The sequence below is a fragment of the Peromyscus leucopus genome, chromosome 8b, assembly GCF_004664715.2.
Source record: "Peromyscus leucopus breed LL Stock chromosome 8b, UCI_PerLeu_2.1, whole genome shotgun sequence".
NCBI lineage: Eukaryota > Metazoa > Chordata > Mammalia > Rodentia > Cricetidae > Peromyscus > Peromyscus leucopus.
Window position 1 is genome coordinate 99,564,050 of NC_051086.1, and position 18,631 is coordinate 99,582,680.

Below are 18,631 nucleotides of genomic sequence, written 5' to 3' on the forward strand. Positions count from 1 at the left end.
TGGCTCTCCCCGCAGCACCATGGCGGTCGGCAAGAACAAGCGCCTGACGAAAGGCGGCAAGAAGGGCGCCAAGAAGAAAGTGGTTGATCCATTTTCGAAGAAAGATTGGTATGATGTGAAAGCTCCGGCTATGTTCAATATTAGAAACATTGGAAAGACACTAGTCACGAGGACTCAAGGAACCAAAATCGCATCTGATGGCCTCAAGGGTCGTGTGTTTGAAGTGAGCCTTGCTGATCTACAGAATGACGAAGTTGCGTTTAGGAAATTCAAGCTAATTACTGAGGATGTTCAGGGCAAAAACTGTCTGACTAACTTCCATGGCATGGATCTTACCCGGGACAAAATGTGTTCCATGGTCAAAAAGTGGCAGACCATGATTGAAGCTCATGTGGATGTCAAGACAACTGATGGTTATTTGCTCCGTCTGTTCTGTGTTGGTTTCACTAAAAAACGCAACAATCAGATACGCAAGACCTCTTATGCACAGCACCAGCAGGTCCGTCAGATCCGGAAGAAGATGATGGAAATCATGACCCGAGAAGTGCAGACAAATGACTTGAAGGAAGTGGTTAATAAATTGATTCCAGACAGCATTGGGAAAGACATAGAAAAGACTTGCCAGTCCATTTATCCTCTTCATGATGTCTTCGTTAGAAAAGTAAAAATGCTGAAGAAACCCAAGTTTGAATTGGGAATACTCATGGAGCTCCATGGTGAAGGTGGTAGTTCTGGAAAAGCTACTGGTGATGAGACAGGTGCTAAAGTTGAACGAGCTGATGGATATGAACCACCAGTCCAAGAATCTGTTTGAAATCCAGATTTCTAATAGTGACAAATAAAAGTCTTATTTGTGAAAAAAAAAAAAAAAAAGTACTGTATCTTCTATACTCTTTGCAGGGGAAACTGGCCAAGGTCAGCGGAGAACTAAATCAGACGGTGTTGACAAAAAGAACACAGGACATCTCAGACGCAGCCACCTTAGGACTGAAAACTACAGCTCAGGGGGAAGAGTAAGGTCCTCAGAAACCTCAGTCTTGACACCTTCAAAGCACTGGCTAGATCCAGTGCCAGGCCAGCCTTGTGAAGTCCACTCCTAGACAAGAACACAGAACTAGAGGTCTGATTCTCCTGTCAGGGCCTCTGAGAAAGTCATGGCTCAGTCTGGCTCCCCACACTCATTCAACTCTTTTTTTTTTCAAGACAAGGTTTCTCTGTGTATCCCTGGCTGTCCTGGAACTTACTCTGTAAACCAGGCTGGCCTCAAACTCACAGAGATCTGCTTGCCTCTGCCTCCTGAGTGCTGGGATTAAAGGCGTGCGCCACCACTGCTGGGCTCATTTAACCCATTTTATTGATATTTATTAAATGTCAAGAACTGTAGCTTCCTGTATCGATCTCCTCAGACCTCATGCCATCTACCTCTGGCCTTAGGTCTCAATGGCCACACACTACCTGGCAATGAGCCTCTGTGATGCAGCTGTAGGAATCAAGGGTGTGTGTGTGTGTGTGTGTGTGTGTGTGTGTGTGTGTGTGTGTGTGGTCTGCCTGTATTAGTGAGTATACAGACATCCCCAGTATCTTAGTGGCTAAGGACAGTACAGAGTAGTCTCTCTACACCACAGTACGATGTGAATCAAGTGACCCTCCTCTAAACAGTGACAGGCATGGATGCCCTGTTGGGAGAAATTTCTCCCTTGCTGGGGGATTGTCTATAGGTAATGTCTACCTGCTTCCAAGCTTCCAATGACAAACCCAAATTAAATTCCACCGAAGCTTACCCTGAGGAATTAATGCATTTATCAGGCTTACTTACAAAGCGTGGGTGAGGGTTTGGTTTCTAAAGCAGCTGCATTAGAAAGCTTGTACCCAGCCAGGCAGTGGTGATGCACACCTTTAATCCCAGCACTCAGAAGGCAGGCAGATCTCCATGAGTATTACATATAATAAATATTTAACAAACCCAGGTGTGGTGATCTTTTACAAAAAGGCCTGGCTGAACTCATGACGAGGAAAGTTTGGCTTGGAGATTGGACTATAGAACAGATCCCCTTCCACCCTTCAGTTACTACATTCCCAACACTGAGCTGTTATAATTGACACACAGAAGAAGGGAGAACTTTAGTCCTAGAAATGGCACAAGCTACTTCTACCCAGTGACCCACAGGTCAGAACTCAGGCAGACAGCCCCACTAACCCACATGCAGACTTGGAGCTGGGCCCCCCACCTCGTATACCCAGGTGGGGAAAGGGCATAACATTGTGCAGCCATTATGAAAACCAGTATGGAGATTCCGCCAAAAGCTGGAAACAGAACCAGCTTAAGACCCAACTACATCATTCCTGGGTACTTCCTCAAAGGACTTGGGGCATTCTGCAGAGGTACTTGCTCATCCAGGTTTATGCGGAACTGTTCACCACAGCCAAGATGTTGAAGCAGCCCACATGTCCATCAGCTGATGAACGGATAAAGTGTAGGACAGAGGCATAATGCAGTTTTATTCAGCCATAAAAAGAATGAAATTGCATTTGCAAGATGATGGGTAGAGCTGGAGCTCATTGCGTTGAGGTGACCAAGCACAATTCAGCCCTTTGACATGGCCCTCGCCTTTAATCTCAGCACTTAGGAGTCAAAAACAGGCAGATGTCTGTGAGTTCTAGACCAGCTTGGTCTACGTATCAAATTCCGGGTCAGCCAAGGCTACAGAGCAAAATCCTAGCTAGTAAATAAATAAGAATAAAATAATGTAGCACAATAGAAAGAGAAAAGGAAAGGGAGGAAGGAAGAACGGACAGACAGAAGGAAGAAAGGGAGGGAGGGAGGAGGAGGGAGGGAGGGAGGGAAGGAGGGGGAAGGAAAGGAGGGAGGGAGGGGGAGGGAGGGAGGGAGGGAGGGAGGGAGGGAGGGAGAGGCTAGAGAGGTCCCTGTTCTGTTCTCTCAGAGGACTCTAGTTTGGTTCCCAGCTCCACACCAGGAGGCTTGTGACCACCTGCTGACACCTTCTTCTCTTCTCCAAAAATGTACACAACCCTCTCCCCACACACATATACACAGAATTTAAAACAAAATCTTTCAAAACGAATGAAAGAAAACTGCACATCCTGTCTCTTCCCACTGGCCAGCCATACCGAGGGCTCACTCCTGAGGCCGAGGACCCCGCCCCCCTAGGCCTTCCTTACTGTCCCCTGACTTCCTCCATGACATCTCACGCATCCCCAGCTGATACACCATCAGCCTTCAGGGCCAGTTCACTTCAGCAACAGCACAAATGAGCCAGCCGCCAAGCAAAGCCAGGAAGAGAAGGGGCTGAAGCCGGACACGGACACACAGCAAGTCCTACCTGTCTGGAGGAGCTTGCTCCCCTGGAACCTCCCACAGTACTCACCACGGGATGCATTTGCAGAGTAGATGTGAGGGGTGCAGATAAATAAGCTATAGACAATGAAGAAGGAGATTGGAGATTGGGGGGGGGGATTAGCCAAGCGTGGTGGTGCACGCCTTTAAGCCCAGCACTCGGGAGGCAGAGGCAGCGGATCTCTGTGAGTTCGAGGCCAGCCTGGTCTACAGAGTGAGTTCCAGGACAGCTGGGACTACACAGACAATTCCTACCTCAGAAAAAACAAACAACAACAACAACAAAATCAGACGACAGAGATGTTGCCTAAGTCAGAGTCAAGTAGACCTTCACTCCCTGAGTGGAGTGGAGCAGGGTGAAGCCAGAAATCCAGGGGTGCCCTCCTGGGGCCTCCGGAGTTTCCCCTCTTGGGGCATCGATGATTCCTCCCCTCTGTGATTTGGATCTTTATGTGCTGAGTTCATGGGGTTAATTATTGTTGTGGCTGGGGTGGGGTGAGCCAGAGTCCCGCCCTGGCCCGGAGCCCAAATGGGGCTCCTGAGAGTCAGATGGACATCGAGCCCTGGAGGGATAGGGATACTACCTATTACTAGCAATTTAACCATTTCTACTACCTGAGCCTACTCGGCTGAGTCTTGGTCCTTCCTTGTCCCCACCCATTCATACCTCCCCCAACTCATCAAAGACCCAGTGGGGCCCAGCTCCCCAGGCAACTGGCATTATTCACCAGGGTGGGGCTGTGCAAGCCAGGAAAGAAGTGGTGGGGCCCATGGCTCGGCTCCTAGCCAGCAGAGATTGGGACTAACACCTCCAGCTCCCCCAGCTCCCCCAGCTCCAACAGGACAAGACTGGATCGGATCCTCAGCGTCTGGGCACCAAGCCTCACCTCCAAGGACCCTGCCTCTACTTCCAGCCAGCCTTCCTGACTGCCAGCTGTTCTGTGGGGACAAAGACCGGTGAGTGATGTCTCAGGGAAACAGGGAAGAGGGAGGAGAAGAAGAAGAAAACAGGCCTGGAGCCAGCAGGGATTCTGCTGCTGTGCCAAGGTCTCCCAGCCTCTCCCCACCTTACAGAGAAAAAAATCTGTAGCCCAGGATGCCCCTCAAAGTTGCAGGACAAGTTAGACCCTTCAGAACCTAGAGCTGGACCTCCTGGCATCTTCCAGGGACCACAGGTTCCCTCCCCTCACATCAGGGCAGTGACGCTGTCTCCTATGAGGTACAGATGAGCTGAGTGTGTTGGGCCTGACAGATGCAATAGATGAGCTGGAAGGGAGCAAGGACTGTGAGCTCTGTGGAGGGAAACCAAGAGCAGCATCTAGGGCAAAGTTTGGACTTGCTATGCGTCCTTAGGTAAACGGTTTAACTGTCCTGCGCCTCCGGTCCCTAAGAAAGTTAAGGTGGAAGGAATGAAGCTGGGTTCCTGGAGAGGAGCGAGATGACCATGCTGTGGCCACCAGTGAGCACCCTGGGCTTGCGCTTGAGGTAGAGTTCATCCAAATACACTTGCTGTGCTGTGGTGATTCTAATAGCATTGTATTATTGAATGGTTGAAATAGCTTAAACCTGATACTGTGCACTGGGATAGATGCTGATAATAGATGACCGTTTCACAAGGAGACACTGTGTGCTTCTCTCCTGGCCCATGGCCCCTGCCTCCCTGTGTGTGCATGCACACATTCATACAGGTGCACATGTATGTGTAGAGAAATCTGGGGCCTCGGGAGTATGATGGCCCCTCCCAGTTCTGTTCTAGAATATTCCACACAAACCATATGGGGGACTGGGGACCATTCAGCATGCCAGCTCCCACTGTCATCAGAGCAGGGATACCCAGGTCTGGCTGATACCCAGACTCCCGTCCTCTGGGTCTCCAGGCTGACCCTCCACCTGGAGAGGGTGGAGGACTGAGCTAAGCACCCGTTTTTAACCTCATAACTGGCTATACTTGGGGTTTACAGCTATCCCCATTCACAGATGGGAACATGAGAGATTGGAAAAGAGGACCCACCATCCTCCTGGGACAGGCTATGCCTCCTGGCTAGATACCCTAACAGGGGAATCCTCTCCAAGACGCCAGCAAAATTGATTGGTTGCTTGTATGCCCCCAAAATTGATTGGTCCTCTGCTACCCCTGTCTTCTAGAACACTGCTCCTTCTCTGCCAAGGACTGGGAACCTTCCCACACACGAGCCAGTCAGCCAGAGTGGGGTTAAGGCATGAGTTTTGTGGGGCCCTGACTCAGGAGGAGGGGTGGGGCCAGGAGTGTCTGGGAATTTGGATCTTCCAATTGGAAGGAGCTGGGCCCCTAAAAATAGATAATAGACAGGAGGAAGAATCTAAAAATAGACTCCAAACAAAGTGATGCATATTTGGCTCTTTGTGAGAATGCGCGCGCGCGCACACACACACATACACACACACACACACACACACACACACACACACCTCCTGGGAAACCGGAGACACTGAGGCACAGACAAATGAGCACAATCATAGAGACACACATGCTCAGCTCACAGATAAACACAGCCTTCCAGGACAGCTCCAGACCCACGCCATATCTGCAGAGAAACCAGACGGTCCCCGCCCTGCACCACTCTCCCACTCTCCAGAGCCGGCTGCTCCCTCCAGGGGCTGCCTGGGTGGTGGGCAAAGAAGTGGAGGATGAGAGACAGATGTTCGCCATCACATCTCCCCAGGTCTGACCAGTTGAGCCCCTGCTCCTGGCCAGTGAATGGCGTAGACAAGGCCTGTGCTGAGGGGAGATGGGGAGGTGCTAAGGAATGGGGTGGAGAGAAACTGAGAGTTTGGGGTTCAAATCTCACCATCCTGGCACCTCTGCCCACAGAGGTAGAGCACGCACGGAGGCCAAAGACCTCTATAGAGTTGCTTCTCTTCTTTACCTGGACTCCGGGACCCAGTTCAGGCCACTAGGCTTGTGTGACAAGTGTGTTTAGCCACTGAGCCATCATAAGCTCTATTTTACTTTAAACAGGTTCTCTTTATGTAGCCCAGGCTGGCCTTGAACTCTGAGTCATCCTGCTTTGTCCTTATAAGTGCTAGGATTACAGGGGTGCATCACTATACTAGCTTCTTCCCTACTGCCCACCCCCTCCCAAGACTGGGGACCTCCCATCCAGCAAGCTGGTCACCCAGAGAAAAGTTAGGGCCTAAGTTTTGTGGAGCCTGGGTGCCTAGGATGGGTTTCTAACAGCACCCCTTCCCAGTGGTGTGGGTTTAGTACTTTTTACATATATCTCTGCCCTTCAATTTCCTAATATGAAAAAAAAAGGAAATAACAACAGCCTTTCCACTTGTTCCACAGCAATAGAGCAAGTGAGTATCACTACTAGTGTGTCTGGGTCACAGTAGGTGTGACTCACTAGCAACAGGAGGCCAGGCTGGATTCCACACATGTACTGTGTGTCAAGAGGCCCCACGATAACCGCACACTGGGAAGGCAACTTGAGATCCATTTTGTAGAGTTTGTGGCTGAACCAGGTCATGGCTGTTTAGTATCAGATCTGGGGCATGACCAGCTCTCAGACCGTCTCTGATGGATCTCAGGCATGGCTTCAGTGCCCTGCACACTGGACTCCCTGCGGGCACAGTGGATTCTCTCAGAGAGGCCTCACAAGCTTCCAAGGTGTGAGTGAGGTCAGGGTGCGGGGAGGAAGCAGTGCTTGAAGAAGATGCTGGCCTACAGGCTCCGGCTCAACCAGAGACAGTCAGGGACTTCACAAAGAGAACACGGAGCCTGAGCGAATGGGAGACAGACAGACGGAGAGAAAAACAGCAAGAGTGCCCCGTGACGGTGCCCAGCTACAGTCCCAGAAACCTGAGAGGTTTCTGAAGCAGGAAGATGAGTTCAAAGCCAGCTTGGGCTGTACAATGAATTTGAGGTCATAGGCTAGCCTGAGCAATGCAGTAAGGCAGAGACAGAGATAGAAAGACAGAGACAGAGACAGAAATGGAGAGACATTGGGGACAGGGAGGAAAAGAGAAGGACCAGTGACCTGGTGTCCTAGAGTGAAATGGGACAAAGAGAATGATGACAGAAGAGAGAGAGAGAGGCTCCAATGTTGGGACAAAACCCTTCCCCCAGCCTCCTGCCTCATCTCAGCAGGCTTGAGATGGATACATTTGTCTCCCCAAACGCCTACCCCAGCATCCTGCTGGGGCCCCATAACCCATCTTTTTTTTTTTTTTTTTTTTTTTTTTTGTTTTGTTTTGTTTTGTTTTGTTTTTTTCTGAGACAGGGTTTCTCTGTGTAGCTTTGCGCCTTTCCTGGAACTCACTTGGTAGCCCAGACTGGCCTCGAACTCACAGAGATCCGCCTGGCTCTGCCTCCCGAGTGCTGGGATTAAAGGCGTGCGCCACCACCGCCCGGCATCCCCATAACCCATCTTGTCTGCTCTGCATCCCACCTATCAGGGCACCGAGCACCGTGCAGCAGATGATGTATACACTTGAGTTACAGAAGTTACCGGGGTCCCTTGCCCCATCTGTGCCTGAGCCTGGTACCAGCCCAGGACCTCAAGCATGCTCAGGTATTCCTCACCAAGGTGCATGCCCTGTGCTCAGGCTGCACATTTCAGCATCGAGGAAATCTCACTTGACTCCTCTCACAGCCTTGAGCCTCTGCCCTTCCACCTGTAAAATGGGGATAATGACAATGTAGTTACTTGCTCCATAAACAAGGGTCAGAGTTTTATATGTATTTTATGTGTACAAATGTTTGCCTACATGTATGTGTATGTGTGCCACATGTGTGCAGTGTCCACAGAGACCAGAAGAGAGCATGGAATCCTCTGGAACCCAAGTTATACATGGTTGTGAGAGGCATTGTGGGTGCTGGGAACTGAACCTGAGTCCTCTGGAAAAGCCACCCTCTGGAAGTGCTCTTAACCACTAAGCTATCTCTCCAGCCCAAGGGTTGAGATTTTTATTGTTAGGGTTAAATAAGTATATAGTACTTAACATATGTTCTAGACACTTTATAAATTTCAACAATTGATAAAAACTTGAAAACAATCAGGTGTCGTGGCACAAACTTATAATACCAGTACTTGGGAGGCAGAGGCAGGTAGATCTCTGTGAGTTCAAGGCCAGCTTGGTCTATATAGCAAGTTCCAGGACAGCCAGCAGTACATGGAGAGACCCTTTCTCAGAAAAAGAATATATAATATTCTTTTTATATCATATATGTCATGTCATAATTCATATATGTTCATATATACTTATCATATTATCATATTTCATATCATATGTATCAGAAATGTATACACACACACACACACACACACACATATATATATATATTAGCTTCCATGAAATTCCATGTCTTCAACTATGAACTGCAGCTCACACCTATCCCCATGTACCCACCTCCCAAGGGATCCTTCTGATAAAGTTTCAAGTTCAGATCCTGCCTGGCGTAATGAGGGAAACTCCTCCTCCAGAAAAGACACTTAGCTCCTTGGACATTCCAAGAACCCCGCTGGCCTTCCCTGGGTTCTCCCACTGGATGGGGCAGGTCCAGCCCTGCCGCTCTGTCTGTTCCCTAGGCTGGATTGTCAGCACCCCTTACTAGTATGATAAAGATGCTTCTAGTGTTCCCACCACTGGGAGCCAGGGTGGTGTTGAGAATAAGGGTGAACCATGTTCTCAGAAGCGAGCCTGGAGGGAAGGCTGTTCCCTGGGGTTGTCTAGGACACATCTACTGGGTGGCTGTGAAAATCACAAATATGAGTAGTAACCCCCCTGGGCCCTTCTCAGACCAACAATGACTGTGATCGTTAGTAACCGGGGTGTACTAAGTATCAGGTGTGTTTACGGTGCATTAACACTCACCTCACCCTAATAACCTGTGGGTGACCACTATGATTATAATGCCTATTCTATGCCTAATGAGAGAACTGAGGGAGGTCACTTACACAAAGCCACACAGCTGGAGAGGCAGGTCCATTCTGTTGTACAGACCGGGTTCTCCCCTGAGCCCAGCCTATCTCCTCACTTGGATTATTGAAAAGACGTTGATACAAGCATACTTCACGTCAACAGGGAAATCACGGTCAGGAAATTGCAGTCAGTCATAACATGGAGACATGTAACTGAGAATCCCTCATAAGGCGTCAGGAGTTGAGCTGGTGCCCGTGGCTGTGCTATGGCATTTGACCAGCCCCTTCCCTCTGGGCCCTTACATAATGAGAGAGTTAATCATATACTAGGAAGAGCGCTCTGACACTAATTCACCCCATACCTACCTCCACCACATCACTACTTTTATTATAACACACTAATTTTACAGCCATCTAACCACTTTTTAAAATTATTTTTATTTTATGTGTGTAAGCGTTTTGCCTCCATGTATGTCTGTGCACCACATGTGTGCAGTGCCTGCAGAGGCCAGAAGAGGGCGTTGCATCCCCTGGAACTAGAGTTACAGATGGTTGTGAGGCGCCATGTGGGTGCTGAGAACCAAACCCAGGTCCTCTGCCAGAGCAGTATGTGCTCTTAATCGCTGAGACATCCCTCCAGCCCCAGCCCAAGGCTTTCCAATCCCTGGGTCTCTTCAGATTCTGGCCATAAACTGTCTGGAATTAAGAGCAAATTTGCATATGAGTGAGTGTGAGCATGTGTACATGAATGTGTGTACATGTGCTTTGTGTAAGCTTTCCAGGAAACATCACCAGATTCTAATCCCAGAACTAAGAATCATTAGTTTTTCTAAATCTGTAGAAAGTCCTGTTTTCCTTTGTGTATGCACAAAGGATCAAGGAGTTTTCCAGGCCATTCGTAAAACACAGAGAAGCATAAAAACGTAGTACGTTTCTCCAGTTCAAGAGAGACAATGTTGTATTATGCAACTTTTATCTGTCATGAGACGATTCTGTTTGGATTACATTTAGTTAGTTAGTTAGTTAGTTAGTTAGTTAGTTAGTTAGTTAGTGTGTATGTGTAGCAGGTCAGAGGGCAATTTATGGGAGTTCTCTCCTTCCACCACATGGGTCCTGGGGACAAAACTCAGGCCACCAGACTTGGCAGCAAGCACCTTTGCACTCTAAGGCATCTCGCTGGCCTCCATATTATAAGCGCATACAGTATCTCCATGGGGCAAGGATCAATTTACTCTTTGAGGGAATGAGAAAAAAACCAAAACAGCTGTAAAATTCTTCCCTTTATTGTACTTGAATCTTGACCAGCTACTGCCGCCCCAGGATCGCATCCTTGAGCCGCACTGGCCCCTGGAGACCCACGCTCCCATTGCGTCCACTCTGCCTGGACACTGACACTCCAACCCACTCTGTCTTGTCTTTCAGAGTCTTTCTCACCCCTACGTCCTCGCCTGCACAGTCTTGGCAAGGACCAGTGTGCCTTCCCAGAGGGAAGTGCAATAATTAAGATGCCCAGCTGTGGTCACAACTGCACATGCTGTGTAAGCCTGGATGGCAGGATGGTGTCTTGGTCCTCTTGGTGACTTGGGTGTAGGACTGTGTCCCCAAGAAGACCTGTGTTCTTCATCTCTGACCTTTAACCTCTGAGGGCCTCAGTTTTCTCATCTGTAAAGTGGAGATAAGTAGCCTAGAACCTCTGGACGGATGCTAGGTAACCCACCAGCTTCTCTATCCTATGTACCTTTCTAATTGGTACAGGGTCAGGCACATCATTAGGGATGGAACAAGGTGACCCCAGACTTGGCTAAGAAATCATAGCCTACTGCCCACCCACTTGGGAAAACATCCTTGAAAGAAGAGAGTATTGATCTGGAACCCCAAAAGACTTAGCAGAGCTAGGTGAGGGAATTGAGGACCCCCCCCCCCGCCCCATTGGAGTCTGCAAGGATGAGAAAGCTCAGCTCCTGGGTGACAGGCAGCATCCTCAGGAGAACGGCTTCTTGCTGACTGCTGAGAGAGCCCTGGTGGGCCCGGTGGGAAGGGACAGTGCTATCCTGCCCTCAGCGGCTGCAGAGTTAGGGGTCAGAGCATAGGAGGGCAATGCCCAGGGATGCTGGGAATGATCCCTGCAGACATGTACGGAGGTGGAGGGCTCAAGGACCCCTCCAACGAACAGACCCCACATTTGCCCACCCCCAACCCTCAATTTCTCTTCACCCCATTTCTCTCCCACCCACTTCCCAGTGCCTACTGAACAGAACACAAACACAACAACAATGTAGAACATGCTGTAAAAAAATATAATGAGCCTGAGGAAGGGTTTAGGGTACAACGGTGGGGATCACAGAATCTGGCCACCCCAGTGCAGGGAGAACCAGGAGGGGCCGAGGCAGTAAACAGTCAGAAGAGGTGAGAAACAGCAGTCCCTGGGGACTCTGAGAAAGAAGAGTCGGCACTTGGAGGTGGCCCCAGGCTTGGGCCCAGAAAACAAGAAGGCAAGGTGGGGGTGACTCGGGGTGGTGGTGGGAAAGAAGCTGCCTCCTCCACACTCAGAACTGCGTGTGCATGGGTATGCACCTCCAGACAGAACACAGAGGTCTTCGGGTTCTTTCCTCTGCCCCAGGGAGCTCAAGGAGGAGCTAGAGGCTGTGCACACTCCCTGTTCTCTGAGCTCAGGTCCAGGATGGGTTGCGGGTTCACTGCTGAGAAGGAGGAGGGGCATGTGGGGGGCGGGGCTGGATGTGACCCTGCATGCATGTGGCTCCTGAGGGACTTAACCACATCTCTAACCTTGGTGTGGTGGAAGAGCCATGAGGACACACTCTGAGGACCTCCCTCTGGACTAGCCTTTGCTCTGGTTTTCATCTCCATACCATCACAGGACTGGACACACAGTGAGTTCCCACTTCTCCATGATCCATGCCAAGTCAAAGGTAGCCCAGGCCTCTCCAGACCCTGAGGGAAATCCTCTGACCAACCCTAACACACACATACACACACTACATACACCCTATATGCACACTACACATATACACTACACACACACAATGCATACACCTTATATGCACACTACACACACACACACACACACTACACACACCTATATGCACACTAATATATAAATTCACACAAAATGCACACACCCTACGTGCACACACCATACAGAGAGAGAGCACGCGCCTTAGGAGCCAGGGCACGATCAGGACCTCAGGTTCTCCACATCTTCCAGAATCTTCCTCGCAGAGCTTTCCCACATTGGGCCTGACACAGACTGTGTCCAGCCCCTGCCTGTCTAGGCCTGGGAGACTCTGAGGCAGTTAGCAGAAGTGATTCTACCGTCAGGCACACTCGACTTCCAGGCCTGGAGGCCACAATACTGACGCACCTTGCTTCTAGGCCCCCTGGTCTTCGGGAGGCCCAGGGAAACCAGGCTGCACAGTGGAGTGGGGTGAAGCTAAAGGAGACCGTCTGGGCTCCCAGAATGAGCTGGGAAAGTACCAGTTACACCAGTCTACCCAGCCTGGCTCTCCAGCGGTGGCCATGACCAGTGGGTGAAAGAGAAGGAACTGGCCTTTTGTGAGAGGGGATGTGCTAGGGAGTGAAAGACCAGGCATTTGGCTGAAGAGTCTGGCTGAGAAACCTCCCTCCTTGGGTGTATGAGGAGGGGGTACCCAAACTCTTCCGTTACACTAAGTAGGAAGCAGTAAGTTTCCAGCCTGAAAAAGAACAGGCCCCACCCCCACCCCCAAGAAGGGCTGGAGAGGATGGGTGGGTGGCGAGGTGATGTGCCTGCAACAGGTCAAGCTGTGCCCCCTTCACATTCTATTTCTAATCTGGGTCTGATGTCATCTAGCCCCCAGGACCAATCAGTCCCTAAGCACCAATCCTCTCGTAGTTCAGGGCTTCTCAATGAGGTGGGCTCAGGGGTGCCAACACTGCTCAGAAGTGGTGCTCTGGAATGTAGCCTGGAGAGGATACACCTCTCCTTCAGAGTGTGGACAGGGTTTTGAGGGAGATGATCCATGTGACCTTTGCTCTTGGAGAAGAGGCTGCAGGGATGGCAACTGTGAGGACCTCTGGTCCCCACCACGGGTTGTGGCAACTTGCAATTAATTCACTTTGGTCTGAGGAGAGGAGAACCTTTCATCTGTGGAGAGAGAGACAGACAGAATCCGGGTTTAGAAGATAGCCCTTGAGATATCATTTCCCTCCAAGACCAGCCACTCCGGTGACTTAGCTACCCCCTCTCTCCTCAGGCTGGTGGTCAAGAAAGGGGACACTGACTCCCCCATTCCCTGAATTGTGAGCCAGACTGCCTTCTCACAGCCAGCCCTGCCCCAGGCACTTGGGGTAAAAGGCCTCAGATACCAAACGGAAGGGCAGTGAGCTTGTGAGATGCTCCAGTGGACAGGAGGGACAGGCGAGGCTTTGAACTGCTATGATTGCTTTTCTAAAACACAGTTGTGCCTCCAAGGCTGCGGTTGGACCTGTTGGGAGCAGGGCTTGGGGACAGTAGATAAAACACATCTGCCTTGAGGGTGTGGGCAGTCGAGATGAGGCGTTGGTGGCACACCTCCATCCCAGAGCAGCTGGCTGCTCCCCAGGCTCTAGAGCCAAACCCAACCCAAGATCAGGTCATCTCCACAGGGAACCATGATGAGGCATGGGGTGAACTGTAGTCTAATCCTTGATCCTCCACTGCCTCACCTGTGGCACACTGGGAATGGAGCTCAGGATTCAACAAAAACATTTGCTCAAGGACCTGGAAGGTGGCAGGGCTCAAAAACATCCCAGTTTGGGGGCTGGGAATGTAGCTCCGTCGGTAGGGAGTTCTTGCCTAGCATGCACAAAGCCTGGGTTCAGACCCCAGCACTTGGAAGGTGGATCAGAAATTCAAGGTCATTCTCAGCTACAAAACAAGTTTAAAACCAGCTTGGGCTCCAGGAGACCCTGTCTGAAAGGCTTTTAAAATCCTAGCTATGATTACTCTGAATGTATCCCACCTGTACTAAAATGATCATTCCACTCCACCCCACCCCCACATTGGATTACCCCAGAACTGTATCAGCTATAAGAAAGCCTCCAATTAGTAAACTGGCTAGTTGTTTTGTTTGTTTGTTTCTGAGCTGGTGATAATGGACCTCTTGTAGTTGATGACAGCTTTGATTTTTGTGGAATAAGGTGTTAAGCCCCTTCCCATTACTGAAAAGGTAGCTCCCCTCTCCCATACTGCACTCACAGCTCTGTGTCCTCCAGGGCCAGTGGGCGCTCCAGCGCCTGCCTGCGCCTCCTCACAGCCCCTAGAATCTTCTTCCGAGGCCCCAGGGGCACGCTGATGCTGCGGAGGTCGAGGTCTGAGCACAGCATCAGGGCCTCCAGGTCAATCTTCTCCTGCCGCAGGAGGGAGGCAAAGTCCTCCAAATACAAGGAAGCCAGGAAGGTCTCCAAGGGGCTGGTCTCAGGCTCCAAGTCCTCATCCAAGCCCAAGTCTAGCTCATCCCAGGGTAACTCCTCCCCGCAACTGCGGTCCTGCAAGCTGTTGGCACTGCCCAGGCTGTCGTCGTCCAGGCTGGGGGAACTCTGCAGCCGACCCCGCGGTGTCCCTGCCCCGTCCAAGCCCCCGTCCTCGCGGCCCAGCCCGTGCAGCCCGCTGCTCAGATAGTTCCTTCGAAACACCATCGTCCCCAGACCGGGGCGAGTAAACAAGGAGTCGTGGCCTGAGTCGGTGCTGACCTCCGAGTGGGCAGGCTCGGCAGCCAGTGTGGCACGAGAGACGCTGTCCTCATCCGAGAGGAACATGTCCCTGAGTGGGGCACGGCCCCACTCTTTGGGGTTGGCGTAGGTGCCCTGGCGCACAAACATCACATCGCTGCCTAGCTGCAGGCCCGAGAGCGACCGGACGCTTTTGCGCCCGTCCTCGGAGACCTTGAAGGTGCCCTCGCCCCCTTGCTTGCGCCTCTCCAGCTTCTTCTGGATCTTGGCCTTGCCCTTGGCGGTGCCGTGCAGTGTGGCCTGCGAGTAGGGCAGCTGGCTGCCCAGCGTCAGGTGCTGCAGCCGGCGGCTCAGGGTACTGGACGTGAGACTGGAGAAGCTGAGCGTGTCGGAGCGCTCCGCCAGCTCTCGCCGGTAGCGCCGCTCCATCCGCTCGTGGTGCTTGCGCTGCATCTTCGCGCACTCGCGGATGCGCCGCTCTGCCTCGCGGAAGGCCTTGTCCTTCAGCTTGCCCACCAGCTTGGGGTTGAGGCTGCTCTGCTTGGCTGCGATGGAGTCCAAATAGCGCACGCACTCCATGTGGCCCTTCATAGCGGCCATGTCCAGTGGCGTGTGGTAGTCATTGTCCAGGCACCAGATGTTGGCCCCGAAGGACACGAGGAAGGACAGGCAGTGCAGGTGGCCATTGGAAGCTGCCAGATGCAAGGGTGTGTTTCCCCAGATGTCACACTTATCCGGATCACCCCTGAGAGGAAGGATGAGTCCTTTTAGCAAGCCAGACCGTGGGCTCAGGTTGGAGGTATAAGAAATCTGGGTTGGGGGGAACCAGAAAAAGAAAGGAAAACCCAAAGACATTGAGAGCATCCTGGGCCTGCAGCACAGCATCCCCTAAAGCAGAGGTTCTCAATCTATGGGTCGCGAACCCAATAGGGTCACATATCAGATATCCTGTGTATCAGATATTTACATTACGATTCATAACAGTAGCAGAATTATAGTTATGAAGTAGCAACGAAGTAATTTTATGGCTCAGGGGTCACCACAACACTGTATTAAGGGTCGCAGCATTTGGAAGGTTGAGAAGCATTGCCCTAAAGAAATCTATGGGGCTGGGCGGTGGTGGTGCACGCCTTTAATCCCAGCACTTGGGAGGCAGAGGCAGGTGCCAGGTGGATCTCTGTGAGTTTGAGGCCAGCCTGGGCTACCAAGTGAGTTCCAGGAAGGCGCAAAGCTACACAGAGAAACCCTGTCTCGAAAAACCAAAAAAAAGAAAAAAAAAGAAAAAAAGAAATCTATGGGGCTGAGCCCTAGACTCCGAAGAGATGAGCCAACAGATGTATCAGGACTGAGCACAGCACCGGGGTGTGGGAGTGTGGGAGTGTGGTGGTGTGGGAATGTGGGGGATGGCCCAACCTACAAAGGGGCGGGGCTACCTAGGAGGCGGGGTGGGGCGGGCCTGCCTCTTCAGAAGGGAGGGCTGGGAATCTCAGGGGATAAATATTTGATGCGCTGAAAGAAAAGAGTGAATTATTCATGGCCCCTGCGGGGAGCTGGCCCAGAGAGGTGGTGGGCCAGGGTTGAGTCTGGGTCTCTAGGCGGGTGAGGTGGTTTGTGAAGCCACATATTACAGGGTGATTGTGTGAGAGGACCAGAGGGTGGTGCGTGCCGGGCTTAAGCTTGGAAGAGCGTGAGAGGGTGCGTGCTGGCATGCAGTGGGCACCGCCATGTCTGCAGGGAGCAGGGCCAGGCCTGGCAACGCCAGTGTTAGAGCAGGTGTCGGGTCTTGGCCTGGGCCAGAAGGGGACTGTGGGGACAGCCAGAAAGGAAAGGAAGAGGGCCTGAGACCTGACTGTACCGCTCTCCCTTGTTCAGGTTGCCCTTTGAAGCCGCTGGCCTGGCGCCCTCCAGCAACCCTCTGTCATGTCCTCCGGGTCTGACTCCCAGCCCATAGCCCAGCTCCTGCTGCCTTCTCTGGGAATCTTGCCTCTCTCTTTCTCTCTGGTCCTAGCACGGGGCCCTGCTCCACACTAATGAGGCCGCAAGGCCTCCCAGAGCCGGGGAAAGAATCACTCCCCTGTCTCAACACCTCGCAGCACACCTCCCACCCCACCCCCACTTCAGCTTACCCCTCTGATTGCCAAGTCCACAGACCCTCCCTCATCAAGTACAAATCCTTGCCCCTGTAGAACTCGAGGGCTTTGGAGAGCCAAGGACAAGCCCTGTTTCCTTTACACCCCTGCATGAGACTCCCATGAGTCTCTCTGACGGATGCCCTGCTGGAGTCTCGGCCTCTAATGCCTAATAGTCTAATCCCGACTGTTCCCACCTGCTGTTAGACCCAGGGAGCTGTCAGAGGGAGAAAGAAGCCCTTCACCCATGCATTCAGGCCCTCCAAATACCAGGGCCAGTACAATCCCCGCCCCTCCCCCTGACCCCTAGAGCCTGAGTCATTCACATGAGCCCTCTTGGGGCAGGCATCCTTTTCCTTTAGGATATTTCAAGTAATGTGATTTAGTTCCCTTCCCCCAACTCACTTCACTGACCCTGGTTCCTTCATTGCTTGACCCCTCCAGGTGGATTCAGTGCCCACCCTCCCTCCCGTGACAACTCCAGAGGGAGGGGCGGGGCAGACGCTCCCTCCACACACCATGGCTTCCCACTCCTAGGTCCTGCCGTGGGGGAGGGGTACAGAGAGCTCATCACAGGCTAAACCAGTGACATTTGGTAGTGTGGACAGTGCCCATAAATCTCAGGAGTGGAGTGGTGAGAAGATGCAGGTCAGTGGGAGACTCATCCTGTGGGAGTCATTGGTGCCATGGGGCAGCCTTTTGACTCCCAGTTTGGGGAGCAGGCAGTGAAGGTCTCTCCGTTCTGGCCCCTACTTGTAGGCCCTTGGAGACTTCTCAACCTTCTCGCTGGTTCCCACCTTCCCCTCATTCTTGCCTCCAGGTACCCCCAACCCAGCAATGTCTTTGACCTTTGACTTACTCTGCAGCCCCCATCCCATAATCATAGACACCCCCTCATTTTAGTTCCTCTCCTCTAAGCCCTACATACAGTTCCCAAGTGTCACAAGCCTCAACTGATCTCTCCTCCACGTGTGTCTCTCAAAGTGTGGCAGGCTGCACCACCTTAGAGGCTATCCATACGGAAGAGGGCACCTCAGGGGAAAGGAAGGGTAAGCGATGCCATGAGGTTCGGGACACAGGGTTCTTACGGTTGCCTGCTGGCTGGGCAGAGGGTATACTCACCCTCGGCTCACAATGAGACGCAGCGACTCCAGGTTGCCATGGTAGGCAGCCCAGAGGGTGGGGGTCATGCCATCTTCATCGGGGGCATTCAGCTCCTTCCGGGTGGCCTCCTTGAGGAGTTCCAGGTAGCCATCCCTGGCGGCCCGGTGATACTGGTCATTCATGGCGCCCGAGTTGGAAGGGTCGGGCAAAGGGCACCGAGAAATGGCCCCCGACGGGGAGGGCAGCCGGATTAGTACTGAAACATGGGTTTGAGGGAAGGGTCTGGGCAGGGGCCTGTGCCACCAGCCCCTGCTGCTGCAGATGGAGGATGCAGAGCGCCAGAGCCACGACTACAGACGACTACAGACTACACAGGACATCTGAGCCGCGCACCAGGGGAGGGAGGGGGGAAATCTCTCACTGCCCAGGAG

At 52.0% G+C, this 18,631-nt stretch overlaps 2 protein-coding genes across 3 annotated transcripts; one reads left to right on the top strand and one right to left on the bottom strand.

The window, feature by feature from the left end:
- On the top strand, positions 1–873 carry LOC114707047 (40S ribosomal protein S3a-like). The gene has a single exon (XM_037201034.1). It carries the CDS (start codon positions 20–22, stop codon positions 812–814), a length of 795 nt encoding a protein of 264 aa, XP_037056929.1. The 5' UTR covers positions 1–19; the 3' UTR covers positions 815–873.
- A 10,688-nt stretch (positions 874–11,561) lies between these two features.
- Ush1g (USH1 protein network component sans) lies at positions 11,562–18,596 on the bottom strand. Of its 2 annotated transcripts, XM_028889738.2 has the most exons (3): positions 18,219–18,596; positions 14,495–15,712; positions 11,562–13,402 (listed from the first exon to the last, which is right to left on the bottom strand). In XM_028889738.2, the coding sequence occupies exons 1-3, from the start codon at positions 18,380–18,382 to the stop codon at positions 13,399–13,401; spliced, it is 1,386 nt and encodes a 461-aa protein (XP_028745571.1). In that variant the 5' UTR covers positions 18,383–18,596; the 3' UTR covers positions 11,562–13,398. The 2 variants fall into 2 exon arrangements, with proteins under 2 accessions (XP_028745571.1, XP_028745572.1); XM_028889739.2 differs by lacking the exon at positions 11,562–13,402 and having other exon boundaries at positions 14,491–15,712.
- Positions 18,597–18,631: the final 35 nt, after the last annotated feature.